This window comes from Pantherophis guttatus, chromosome 8, assembly GCF_059756535.1.
Source record: "Pantherophis guttatus breed Tessera chromosome 8, ASM5975653v1, whole genome shotgun sequence".
NCBI classification, from domain to species: domain Eukaryota; kingdom Metazoa; phylum Chordata; class Lepidosauria; order Squamata; family Colubridae; genus Pantherophis; species Pantherophis guttatus.
The window spans coordinates 20,024,578-20,039,782 of NC_142070.1; the positions used below are offsets into that span (position 1 = coordinate 20,024,578).

Below are 15,205 nucleotides of genomic sequence, written 5' to 3' on the forward strand. Positions count from 1 at the left end.
AAGTAGTCTCATATAGGTGTTACATTGGAGGGAGGAGAACCCCATACATAGAGGTGCCCCCACAATGCAAGGACATAAAGGGAAAATCTCTTTCCTCTTCCCCCCCCCCCCCAAATATTGACTGGAACTAGCCCTGGACAAAAGAGAACATCAATTCAGCACCATGCCATCTACTACAAATCTCCAGGAACAGCCTGGATCCATGGCATCGAGGCTGCTGAGGGTTCATCAGGAAGCTGACACAGAGCAAAGGAATAGGTCCCATTTCCCAGCAGGTGGAAGTAGTAGAGACACTTCCAAAGCAATCAGCAAGTACACTGTTCACAACCAGAGATAAAGAGAAACTTATCTCAACTCCAAATTATATCACCACTACCACACAAGATAAAACTCCTCACTGTGTGTTCAACCTTCAGTAGTTTGGGAGAAGTCCATGATAGCAATGGTAGCCATGAACTCCTGAGCAACTCCACACACAAAAACCAAGAACATTGGCCAAGAAACTCCATCAGCAAACAACTGAATCAAGCCACTCAGGCAGGGATGCTGTTGCACAGCAAGGAAATTGGCATAGAAGAAGTAATTCCGTTTGTTCACTGGACCCCAACCTTACAAATAAGATGTCACATTTGGGTATCTGCAGGGCAGCATCCCTGAAAGCCATATGAGTTTCATGGATAACACAATGCAAAGTAATTGCTATGGTACAGTTAGATTTCAGTAGACAATACACTTGATTGCATGTGAAAAACAATAGCCATAGCCCTTCTTCTTTATATCTTTTCTTTCTAGTCTCTTCCTTACAAACATATTTAATTAAAATGAAGCAAAAGACAATATAAAAATAAAAATGGACAACTAAATAAATGTCATTTTATATATAAAATCACCTTATTGGGGTGTCATAAAAATTTAATAATAGTAATTACAGTAGTATAATAATATAATAATAATATAACAACATTTTATATTTATGAATTATGGGCTGAAGAGGGAAGAGTTGGATGACAAGCATGAAGAGGATTCAGATTTTTTGCCATCTCATTTAACTTTAATTGATATATGCAAAAATATTGATTGAGCTTTATTTAATTATTTTTATATATCCCACTTTTGTTGTTTTTTATAAATAACTCAAGGCAACAAATATACCTAATACTCCTTACTTCTCTTATTTTTTCCACAACAACAACCCTGTAAGAGGGGTTGAACTAAGGGAGTGGCTGAGTCAATTTGATGGCTTTCATACCTAAAGTGGGACTAGAACTCCCAATCTCTTAATTTCTAGTCTGGTGCTTTAACTACAACACCAAACTGACACTCCTTTACATATACAAATCCACATTTAGTTCTGATAAACCATATACAAATTTCTAGGCTAATAATATATATGATGAATTTAACCCTCACAGAGACATTATCATGTGAATCATTATCACTGCACTGCTCTTGTCTTTTACACTCTTTTGTGCTAATAAAAACATTGTATTCTAATCTGTATTTTTTACTTAGATCATCCTTCATTTCCCCAACTTCTGGGCCATCAGTAAAGTAAGTAGGAAAGATGCTATATTACTTGGTTCTCAGTGCAAATATATTAAGCAGCTACATGCTTTTTAAAAATGCCCTTCTAGAAAATAATCCATTAATATCTCATTAATAGAAGCTGTTTCAATAATCATCCCATTTCTGCAGTCAAATAAATCCATTACAAATTACATACTACACGGCTACTATCTCATATTTATAAGCAGACCTGCTTGGTCTGCTGAATACTTCAGAAATTTGACTTCACGTTTTTAAAAAGTAATGAACATCATTCATTAATTCCAAATGAATGCAGGATTTCTTTTCACATTAAAAAGCATCTTCAACATTTTATGAATCAAAGCAATCACAAGTCTTGCATTTAAATGTGTGTAAATGGCAATTAATAGCTGCCAACTGCTGAGTTTGAATTGATTAGTGTGTCTCATTTTGCCGCAGTCTCAAATTCGTTTATATAAGTGCATAAGTTTTACAAAAATAAATTGACTTTCTAAATAGCAAGATGCACAAAGCTTAAGCAGCTGGTTGCTAGAGGCACATGTCAATTCCACAGTGTAAATGTTGCTAAATTTTTTTGCATAAAGATCAAAATTGATGATTCCTGTTTTCATATTGACATTTAGATCAAAAGTTGAAACATTCTTAAAGGGAACAACGCATAAGACTGTTATACTTTCAGAAATAATTGAAAGTGAATGAAATTAAACTGAGTCATAAAAAAAATTGAACTACCTTCATCCAATCATTGTCTATTATAGAAGTCATAGGTGAGTATACAGGGACTTTCTGAGTACTCTTTAGTGCTTTCTTTGATAGGCAAAAAAATATATCAATTCAAGGCAATACGTACAAGATAGCTAATTGACTGAAAGCAAAAACTGACAGATTTCTAAGATAAGAAGTGTATTCCAAGAATAATAGCTCCAAGGGGCTTCACTTCATGCTTTAAAATAAAGTTGACAAAATAAGTAAATTTATATAATGTCTTTGAAATTTGAAAAATAACCAGAATTAGCATAGAGATAGAGACAGAAACATATATTTTCCTTCATTAGTACAGCAAATGAAGAAGTACATAGGCTCTTTTTTAGAACATCTATTACAATTAGAATTTTTCTAAATCATATAGTTAAATTAACATGTAGCTGATTAGCTGAACTTTCAGCTCCTTGGTGCTTTCTGAGCTTAATTCTTTGCTTGTAGATGTTTCATTATCCAGCTAGATAATATCATCAGTGCTAGCAAATGTGGGATTTACTCCTTGTTCATATACAGTAGCTTGCCCTGTTAGGGTTAATGGGACTGTGATTTTCTCCTTCGTAGTTCCTTAATTAGGGTATTGTTTTTGTCTTAATTGTTTGTCTGGTGTTAATCCTGTTTATCTGAGTGTTGGTTTATGGAGGGGATGCATTCTAATATTTTTGTTACTTTCTTAGCTTTTTGTTATCTTTTTTCAGTTATGTGTATTTCTATGTGTCTACTGATGGCTGATCTGTCTGAGTGCTAAACTTCCAGAATTTTGTAGTGTTTATAGGTTTAGCTTGGTCTAAGGCACAGCTGTCAAACTCGGGGTGTCATATTGCCATCATATGACGTTTTGCGACATTTTTCCCTTCGCTGAGCGGGGTAGGCGTGGCTTGCACGTGACGCATCCAGCCCCCGGGCCGCCAGTTTGACACCCCTGGTTTAAGGTGTTTTCTAGTTGAAACTGTGGTTGCATCTATCCATGTGTTGTGAGAAGTTTTTATCTTCTGACTGCTAGTTGGTGCTGATGGATGAGGTCTGCTAGTTTCTGCTGACTGTCCTAGTTGAATTATCTTGAGTGTATCAGTATGCTGTATGATCTGCTAGCTGATGGGATGAAGTCAACAGTATATTGGCTTGCAAGAGAATCTCTTCAATTAAAAATTCTAGTTTGCATAAAGATGGCCTTTGGTTATTCTTGTGACAGACAGAATAGTGTGCCAGAACTGATCAGCACTGTCCTTAATAATAAGAATGCTCTCTGTAACTTAGATGTGATTAAGGTTGGCAATGGAGTAATCACCTTTTCTATTTTCCTACAAGTGTCATGTGAAAGCCTTAATTGTCCACAAATATGATAGGTGGTGGAAGTCAATATCTATGGGCCCACCTGGTAATGACAATGGCATTGTTTTCTTGTTTTAAAATGTTTCAATCATTCTATAATTAAGAACTGTATAAGGCAAAAAGAACAAATGAGGGTATGGAAGAAGCGGCTTGAAACAGTAGCAAAGTATTTCTAATTAGAAAATTAATATATTGAAGACCTACAGTAGGAAGTTGTGTTTAAAATAGCGAGGTATAGGAGTATACTTCCACCCACTGTTATGTAAAAGTTGGGCATGTCAGAATAAGTTACATGAAGCAGAAAAGATAACTTAAGAAGTAGGTGTGGTAAAATGGAAGAATTGGGATTAAAAGTAAATGGTTTTTAAATGGATGTGATTGAAATACAAAAATGAGTGGGAAAATATACGATGAGTGGTTTGCTCAAACAGAAAGAATGGATAATTAATATGGTTGCAGATAAATCCCAAGCTGCTTAAATGTGACAATTAAAAGTCAGCCCAAAATTAATTAGCTCATTATAATATAAAAATAGTATGTATTCGTTCATTTTTTTTATAAAACTTCAAAAGACATCCAAGCCTAGATTTGAAGAAGGAAGAGATACAGTTATGAGAGAGATTAGTATTACTGAACAGTTCACATCTATCAATAAATGTACTTATAACAACTACTTCACTGATCTTCATATGTATATTTGCCTTTAGGAAAAGACATTTTCTTAATGTACTGAGGTTCAAAATCTTCAGAGGAAATTTGCAACTTATTATGTTTTGTTTGATATAAATAAATCTTACTTCTATTAATTTACAGTAAAATATATATTATGAAAGGATTACAAACCAATATGTGAGTGATAAATGCTGGTTGTTTTCATGCACAACATGTGTATGTTTTCACATGTTGTGTATGTAAAAAATTGTAACATGTATGTTACATAAAAATACCACTACTGAATACAATTGGATTTACAATCATGTTTCATTATTTGAGCAGTTAACATTGTAAGCTATTGTGAAAGACCAAACGCCCAGATTTTTGATCATCTAGTCATGATTATATCTTAAATAAATAATAATAAGATATTCAATTAAGGATATCATTTGCAAAAATACTAATTTTAGCATGTTTGGTCTTGGACCATAAATACATTTTGATTGATAAAAATGTTCTTGATTAGATTCAACAAATCTGTAAACCACATTCTATGGATTAGCAAAACTTTGATTTTCATGAAAATTATCTAGAAACATTTTATTAATAATTCTAGCTATCTAGACTAACTACTGGAACCCACAACAAACTTTTTCATACAATCCCCACATTCACCAAAGGTATGCAGAGATAACATTACTCTCATTAAAGTGGGTCTAAATGTTGTTTAAATAACTTATTATCATGTTATCATGCTATCGTGCGTATTAAGAAATTGTGATACCTATTTGGGGGGAAATGTTGTGCAGTGGAGTGTATTTAGTTAATGTGGAAGCTTCCTATATTGTACAAGATTTAAAAATATGCATATAGATACTGTTCCATGTTCTCAATATAAATTATTTCCTCATTTCCAATTGTGTAAATAGCTGCTCAATCCATGACAATTGTGAATGGACGTGAATGGTAGATCATTCAGCAAACTGCATATAATCTTTTATTCAGGGAACAAAAGGGAGAAAATATTGCAGATAAAACAATAATCCCTGAGATATACGTAAATTCAAGTTTGCTCTTGAATCCAAATATCATACCAATCTTCAACCATCCTGCTCCACTATTTTGATTTATTATAGAAATACTTTAGAATATTGAGAACAACCAATACAGATAAATATGCAAGACACACAACCCTGGGGAAGGAACAGAATTCCATTATGTTACCCACTAAAAGTAATACAATCATACTTTTGTTTGCATTGGCAGAACTGATAAAACAGATAAAACAGATAAAAAGTACCCTCATGGATCATAAGGTTGTTGTTGACTCATCAAAAATAGGTACATATAAATAATCGATAAAGTACACAATTCCAATTAGGACGTGGAACTAAGGTAATTGTAAAATTAAAGGAATTGACTACAACAGTGGTTCTCAACTTGTGGTCTGTGGAACCCTGGGGGGTCTACAATGTCATCACAAGGGATCTGTGAAGGCTTGAAGAAATGTTATTATTTAAATCTTGAGTTAAGTCTTGGGGGACCAGGGCTATGGTCCATGGCCACAATCGGTATTTAAAGGGGGTCCATTTGGTGAAGAAAAGGTTGAGAACCACTGGGCTACAACAGTCCTGTTCCTCACCTTGCCTTTATTAATAAGGTATTCTTGTATGGTCTGAGGAATCCTAGGATCTTTTTGCTATTAACAGCAATAATGAAGTTCTATTCTTTAGAGGATCACAGGAAAAAAGGCTATTCCCTCCTCAAGCCATTTGCAAGAACATAACTTCCCTAATCCAAATAGGGTGCTTAAACACTGTACTATGAATATTAATAATGTAAATATACATCAAAATTATAGATAAATAAATTTCCTGCCCTTATAATTATTCCTGGACTTGCACTCTATTCTGCCATCTTAATAATTTTTTATAGCAATTTTCTCTAATTAATTTTGGGACAGCACATACAGTTTGCTTCTATTTCCATTGTATTCAGGGTTTTTAATGGTTTTTATGCATTAGGTTTTTTTAAAAAAAGCTTTAAATTATGTTTTTAATTAAACAACTATAGGACGCCAGGTGCAACATATTACTTTTTTGGCATGTTATTATATGCACCATCACGTCAATGTTCATTATAGTCAATTAAAACATCATAAGTTATAACTTATCGCATGAGGCCAGATACTAATATATATTGTTAATGAATGTAAATGCAAGGATATTATTTTTCAACAATATGACCTGAGCACACGGAAATGGAATTTAAGTTTATATGTCCTTTCTTCAAAAAGAAATACTGGCTCTACTGATTTTCAGTATTCTGATATGCTTTAGTATTTAATTTTTAATCAAGTACCTGAAAACCATGTCCAGAACTGTCTATGAAAATACTGTTAAGATTACAACATACATGTTATATTGTTTTAGTGCACACTACAGTATATTATGGTACCTAAAATATATTGTTTTAACATATAAACTACTTAAGACAGCTTTAAATAATGAAAAAAATGAAAGAATAGGAAATGGAGAATGACGAAAACTAGTACTTAGTTTTCATTATAAATCTCCTTCTTATTCATTTGTATCTTATTTTTACTTTAATGCATTATCTGAAAAAATTCTACAAAAATAAAATAGAAGATTTGTTCATTAGATACAAAGTTCTAGTAGTAGGCAATCATTCATAATATAATTTTAAAATAATCCTGAGTTTTTTAAAGATATATGATATATAGATGATATGGATATAAATATATATAGATGTAAATATAGATAGATATGGATATAGAGATATATGTATATATCTTAAGAATTTATTTTTCCATGTGCTTCAAAAAAACAAAGCATAGTATTTGAAGAATATCTTGAAAATCCATACATAGATTAAATCATATTTAATTTTGTGATTAATATGAATCAGATACTATGAACTGAAAGGAAAATAATTTTTAATCTGTGCTTTGAAAGGAAAGAGACTGGGTTGTGTCCCATGATAAGGAAATGAAGGGTTAGGGTCTACAACACTATATTAGTCTACAAGTTTTTTAGAAAATGCAATCTGATAGCAGAATGCGAAAACCAGGGGAAGGTCGGAAATTCTGCACTCCAGAAGAAACTATATGGAATGGTGGACTACCTGTTATAAAAAGTAGCCTTGCTTTAGTGAAACCCCTTACGGTAATAAAAAAACCCAACATTATTATTCTTGTTGAATTAGCAGATTTGTCAAAAGATTCTGTAATGGAATGTAGTGAGGAAGTGAATCCCCAGGAAGAACGGGGTGATTGCAGAGAAGAGGCAACTCAGCTCAGAAATTATGTGTGAGAGAAAGAAGGTGAAGACAGCCCCTCCCTAATAATTTACATAGTATATTGTAGATGCAGATAATGGAGTTTTAAGTCTTGCAATATTTTATCTATAGGTATGAAGCAATAAAAAAAATTAGCACTGAAGAATTGCCATGTATCATTCTTGGCTTGGGGCCTCACAGATTCATGTTTTATGGCTGACTTTTCAAATACACATCCTTAAAACTTGCAAGACACACAGACAGCAAAAAATAATAATAATATTTGAACAGCTGACAAATTTATCAGTACAGGAATTACCAAGTTTTGATGTGCTACCTTAAAGAATGTAATGTTATCCATCCTAGAACTCTATCTCCATAAATAAAGAGACCATTAGCATGTGTTTTTTTGTTCCTATATTATTTGACCATTGTTCCTACACATACATCTTGGCTTGGAACCATTCATTTACTGTTCGAACTTATAACAGCACTGAAAAACAGTGACTTACGACCATTTTTCACACTTGCAGCATCCTGATGATCACATGATCAAAATACAGACATTTGGCAACTGGCATGTACTTACGACAGTTGCAATGTTCTGGGTCATGCGATCATCTTTTGTAACCTTCTGACAAGCAAAGTCAATGGGGAAGCCAGATTCATTTAACAAACATGTTACTAACTTAACAACTGCACTGATTTGCTTAACAACCGTGGCAAGAAAGGTTGTAAAATCGGGCACAACTCACTTAATAACTGTCTTGCTCAGCACTGGATATTTTGTGCTCAACTGTGGTCGTAAGTTGAGGACTACCTGTAATCAGTTACATTTTATAATTCCATGTTTGAATAAATACCCAAGAGATAAATTGTTGCCTTTCAATCCAAGTTAGGATGAGGACTAAGATGCAAAGTGTAATTAACACCCATCTTAAATAGCCTCAATTAAACACCTGTCTCTCGATTATATACCATTGGGAAGGCAGATGTTTACCTAATTAACACTTCAGCTCTTAGCTGAAGAAATATGCTAGATGTGTATGTCACAATAATTTTAACTACTCAGTGTTTACCAGGTTCATAAAAATACATTATTTTATAGGATACTGGTATAGTTTAAATATGCTCACATTTCAATAGCATTTTATCTTCATTCTGTATTAAACACTAGCACTGTTTCCCATAAATATTGACTTCAGTGGAGTCATTCTTTTCAAGTTTACCTCTTACTCCATATTTTTATTATTCCCTGCACTATTCAGGAAAGAAATTCAGTCTGAAGATATCTTACCGAGTGGATTACTGGAATTCTCTCAATTGCTGATACAAAAACAGATAATTCCTTTTTCTTCTTATGTGATTCTTCCACAGCTTGTTTCATCTGAAATGTGAATACATGACAATACTTTGAAGTCCAGATATGCCTTTATAATCCAGCACAGTTTTTATTGTTTATCAAATAATTAGATTTTATTGTAAATTCATTTGTATAAATATTGTACTGTTCAGTAAAACCTATAAAATCCCAATACAGATTAATTCCATCAAAACTAGCATATTGTATATGAGAGGATTTAGAAAGAAATATCTGATGTTCTCTCCCATCTTCAGGACATGTCCCCACTGTGATACATTCATTCATTTCCTTCTACCAAGGTGTGTAAGTTACTTCTGATTTAAGTTACATTTGGCTAAATGAAAGGAAGGATTTCTACATAAAACTAAAACTGAATAGTATTCATTTATACCTTAGCACAAGGCAATGTAAAGGATGTACATATATATAAAAAAAGAATATGTTTAATATTATTTCTGATAATTATATGATATTCCTTATGTCATATTTTACCTGCTTGGAGAATATTTATGTAACTTTTCATCGGCTCTGGATAATTCTTAAAGAAAGGCTTATAATATTTTATGTCTTTTGATCCTATTTTCACAGTACTTCCTACCCTCTGCTATCAAGAGGCCCATTTATAAACTTATCTATAATATAATATTAGCTCTTCAGCTTGATTAGGATCTAAGGGGAAAGTATTTACATCTGAAATATTCCAAAGAAAATTGTCCCTACAACTAATATATTTGGTAATATGTAATTTCATTTCCTCTTTCACATGATTATAATTCTATTAAATTAAGTTGTCAGGGAATGTTAATAGACACCGAGGTAGTCATCCTTAATATGTTTGATAATATGAGAGTATGTGTATGAAAGATAAGAGTTTCTATGCTAATTAAAAAATATATCATTTAAGAAAGGCAAACTATGCCACCCACAACCCCATTTTTGAGGAGGGATATGATTCTCAAAGGTTAAAATGTTAGGAATTTTCAAACTATAGATACTGCTTTCTATATATATAGAAATTGTGGGTACCCTGCAGCATAAGGTTTTATGGACAATACCTTTACTCATTCTTAAACTTTCACACTATTATTTATTTAGCTTCTGATATATCTATATACATATCAAACTTTCCTAAACATCCCAGCTTTGTGTAAAAGCTGTTGACAAATTTTAAGATAAGTTATACCAGGGGTGCTATTCAGCAGGTTCTGACAGGTTCTGAAGAACCAATAGTGGAAATTCTGAGTAGTTCGGAGAACTGGCAAATACCACCTCTGGCTGGCTCCAGAGTGGGATGAGAATGGAGATTTTGCAGTATCCTTCCCCTGGAGTGGGGTGGGAATGGAGATTTTGCAGTATCCTTCTCCTGCCATACCCACCAAGCCACGCCCACAGAACCGGTAGTAAAACAATTTGAATTCCACTACTGAGTTACACTGAATTCAGTGGGGATTTACATACCTGTAGGTCTTTAGAAATCTGTGATGAGAGAAAGGAAGGGTAATGGGCAGTGGTGGGTTTCAAAATTTTTTACTACCAGTTCTGTGGGGGTGTGGTTTGGTGGGCATGGTTGTGGCTTGGTGGGCATGGCTTGGTGGGCATGGCAGGGGAAGGATACTGTAAAAACTCCATTCCCACCCCACTCCAGGGGAAGGATACTGTAAAATCCCCATTTCCTCCCGATCAACTGGGACTCGGGAGGCAGAGAATAGATGGGGGCAGGGGCACTCAGAATTTTTACTACCGGTTCTCTGAACTACTCAAAATTTCCGCTACCAGTTCTCTAAAACTGGTCAGAATCTGCTGAAAGCCACCTCTGGTAATGGGGACAGAGGAGGAGTAAGACTGAAAATAATTAGTTGGGAATAACAAACTAATTCCTAAATAGCAATACCACTTAGACTTATATACTGCCCCATAGTGCTTTATAGCAATCTCTGGGTGGTTTACATTGTTAGCATATTGCCTCCAACAATCTGGGTCCTCATTTTACCGACCTCAGAAAGATGAAAGGCTGAGTCAACCTTGAGGCAGTCAGGATAGAACTCGAGACTGAAGGCAGAGTTAGCAGCCTGCCATACTGCATTCTAACCACTGCACCTCCATTGCCAATGAAGGCAATGAGAGCAAAACAATAAATTTGCATCTGCTTACACGGGACTCAGAAGAACTAATCACCCCATGTGTATCTGCTTGTTTGTAGAGGAATGTGAACAAAGCCCATATTAGACCACATCGGTGGTCTAATAATCCATAATACTTATTAGAAATTAGAAAACTAAGAAGGCGATAATATCTGACATTCAGAGGTATAAAGATTTTAAATGTAGGACTTTCATATCGTAGTTAAATCGTAGTTGATCTATCGATTCTTCATGAAGAGAATTACCTTGCTCTAATTTAGAGCAAATGACAGCAAAGACAGGTGGACAAAAAAATGTTACCTGATAATCAGCTGGTCCAGGTGTAACAAAAGCTTCCCTATTAACTAAATATAACAATCGAGGAACTGTAGATCCAAATGCTCCTTTCTTTCTTGTCTCTGCGAGAACATTTTTAAAGTGGGGTGTTGCAATTCTGTAATTGAGGATATTATAAAATGCAGGACCTGCAAGTGCACAATGAAATTTAGTTAAATTAAGCAGCTTCACTTGAACCAAAATCATAAGCAAAATAAAATGATATGTATACACATTTACCATTATTTCTGAAACCTATACATATAATTCAATTTCAATAATTGAATAAGACTAAATTAATTGGAATTAAGATTAGCTAATTGTGAATCAGAATACAGTGATAGGAGCTGAGAAATGAGCTGCAGCCTCATTTATTTATTTCATTTAAATTTATTTAAATGAATAGATAGTCACTCATCTCACAAATATGACTCTGAGTAGCTGACACAGGTACAGCTACCGTAATACCACTCAAGTTTACGACATAAGATTTTCTTGAATTGAACAGAACCAGGTTTCTTTGTTGTCATAATTTTAACTATAGTGTTCCATCATTTACATGGAATAAATTGTATAATTCATAGATTTATTCCTTTAAAAACCTGTCAAATATAATAACTTCGCCCTTTTATTTTTCTTAAGTAAATATACTTCATATTAATATCATATATACTGATAAAGAGTTTTTTCTGAATACTTATTTATTTATCTAATTTATATGGTTGCCCATCTCACCAAAAGTGACTCTGAACGATGTACAATAACATTGGTTCAAGTAAACATTAATGTACAAATTATGTTTAAATGTTTCAGTAATTTAAATTATAATTTGAAGCAATTTTAGCATATGCTACCTATTTCAAATTACAATAATGCTCATTTGAATATCGATTAGGAACCCATTCTATATAGATTGCTCTGAACCACAGAATCCTATCCATAAAGAACTTTATATAACTTCAGTATTAAAAGTGAACCAACTACCAAAAAGGACCATCGAAATATTAATTCTATGCACAATGTAAACTAGAAAAAGAATAGATCAGATGACTTTCTCATCTTATGCTTTACTACCATGGCAGAAAAAAAAGCTTACACTGTCACAAAACAGCTGAAGCTTAACAGACTTGGATCTGATAAGGCATGCTTGAGAAGCCATCTGCAGAGACCTTGAACACCATCTTGACTTCAACAGATGAAAAGAAAACTATAAATCAAAATATAAAAAATACCGATGCAGAAACTCTGTAACTACTTGGAACCCGTGATACACAACTTTGTCGGGCAGGAAATTCCTTACTTAAGTTCTTCCAAAGTTACAATAAATGTTGTGTTCAGCAAAAAAAAAAAAAAAAAATGGGGGGGGGGTATGTTAAAGATAAATGACAAATCTCTTGTGGGTTAGAGGACATAAGCAAAGGTATGTCCTGGAGACACACAGGAGGAGAGCAGCAAGAAAAAGAATGTAGAAAGGACAATATATCAGAAGCTGTTTTCAAGGTAAATAAACAAAGGAAGGTCGTTCTGTCCTTTAATGATAAAGTTCATTTACATTTGCTTGCAGACAAACATTTCTAGAATGAAAACTTAATTCAAAAAAATAGAATCTGATCGAATTTGGACTCCCTCAAAAGCAGTGGAAGGAATGCTTATTCCCAGCAAAATATTTCCCAAATATCTACAGCTAGCCTATTCTGTAGTTGATTACCTATACAAGCCTCACTCATTGCTTTGTTGGTTTTTTGTTTTTTAAAAAAAACAGCACTCTTGAGAATAATATTAATAGATAGTATTTGTCTTAGGAGTGACTGTCATAGTGTTGATGACCTCTACAATCTTAGGATAACTAGCATGATCTGCAACACAAGGATAAATAGCTCTTTCAGACTGTCAACAAGGGTGACCTTGTCAGAGATGAAAGAGTATGAAGATGTGACATTGGCAGTTGCAGCAAGTATGTAAAATAAAGTCGCATATTTTCAGGTAGCCTACAATATTTCCACACTTGGATAATAATAAGTTATTTACTTTTAAAATTCTGGGACCAAAAGCCTATGCACCTACAGTTAAAAGCTCATCTTTTATCTACTCCTTAGAATTTAGTGATATGCAATCCTGCGGATGCCCCCCACCCCCACTCCCAGCCTCTTTAACTTTTCAACCTTTACATTTTTAATTTTAAGTTGGTTTTAATTATATTTTAATTCTGTTTTAATTGTTTTTTAATTTGTGAACCACCCAGAATCACTTACATGAGATAGGCAACATAGAAATTAGATAGATAGATAGATAGATAGATAGATAGATAGATAGATAGATAGATAGATAGATAGATAGATAGATAAAGTAGGGAGATAGAGTATGGAATGTCCAGTATCCTTTTTAATAACTTTTCTGTTGCTTTTGCAATGTCTGCTTATCTAAGACACACAATTAGTTGAAATCGATTGCAAGTCGATTCTCAATTTCCCTCACAAGGAGATATTCAGAATAAAGTTTCCTTTGATTGAGATACCATTAAAGAATTTTATAGTATCATTTTTACAGATATAAAAAGAGAACCCGGCTGAAACAGGCAAACCCCCATAGCAAAGAATACAACCTCCAATTTTGCTTTTAATTTCCCAAAGGGAAAATGCACCCAGTGGTTGCATCCGTTTCACCATGTGTTACAAAAACTAAAATGTGGAGAGAAGCAGATGGAGGTTAATGACTAAAATCTGACCCTTGAGGAGTAACAAGCTAAAGAGGTAAGAAATTCAACTCTGAAATCAGAAAAGGACTGAATGACAAGAAAGTTAACTGACATTCAGGAAGTCATGTTTGACCTAACAGTCTAATGTAGTAGCATACTTCTAATAAGAGCCATGAAGTGCTAGGAAGGAAGGAAGAGACAGAAAACTATTATTTAGTAATTATTATTCAGGTAATGATTAAATAAATAATGCCCCAAAGCCAATGCAAAATAAATATTAAAATCAAATTAGGACTATCAAATCAGTCAACTGCACAAGGTATTCCCAATATGCACAAGTAGCATTATAACATAAATATAATCTCTAAAGGACTATGTTTCTTTTGATCCCTTTGTAATATCAGCATGAATAAAAATTGGTTAATTAAATTATGCAATTATGTTGTCACTTCTTTAACTATAATTCTATAGGTGGGAGCAAATCTAGATTTGGAAGTTTGGATTACTGAAGAAGCATGGGACCTTCATTGTCTAAAATTACAGTGAACACAACATTATTGTGTTGTTGTGGCTGTTAAGCTGGGCTGCTAATTTGAAACTTGTCATCTTTTTCTATCCTGAAGGCATAAGGCTAGGTTGCACATGTACCCTGTTTCCCCTAAAATAAGACATCCCCTGATAATAAGCCCAATTGGGCTTTTGAGCGCATGCGCTAAAATAAGGCCCCCCGAAAATATGCCCTCCCTGAAAATAAGCCCTGTCCAAAAAATTTTAAATGCATGTGTAGCCGGTCCCCACCATTTCCTCTGGTTATGGTTAGGGAGACAGAGCTGGAAATCAGGTAAGACGGCAAAACGAGCCCCATCTTGCTCCACATGCCCCAAAATAATAAGACATCCCTGAAAATAAGGCCAAGCACTTATTTTGGGGTTCAAAAATATATAAGACAAGATCTAATTTTCAGGGAAACACCGTATAACTGAAAAGATTCACCTTATGAGATCCTATTTATCATATTTCATACTGAATGGATCGTATGTATGGATTTCATACATATTCCTTTTAAAAGAAAATTTGGATAAGTGATATTTTACCAGTGTC

At 33.8% G+C, this 15,205-nt stretch overlaps 1 protein-coding gene across 1 annotated transcript in view; it reads right to left on the reverse strand.

The window, feature by feature from the left end:
- STPG2 (sperm tail PG-rich repeat containing 2) overlaps window positions 1-15,205 on the reverse strand; it is a 181,474-nt gene that overhangs the window by 120,244 nt on the left and 46,025 nt on the right. The window contains exons 9-10 of the mRNA XM_087875365.1: window positions 11,395-11,558; window positions 8,888-8,977 (exon numbers count right to left, since the gene is read on the reverse strand). Of these exons, the coding sequence (XP_087731491.1) occupies window positions 8,888-8,977; window positions 11,395-11,558 (254 nt within the window). The remainder of the gene's footprint in view (window positions 1-8,887; window positions 8,978-11,394; window positions 11,559-15,205) is intronic.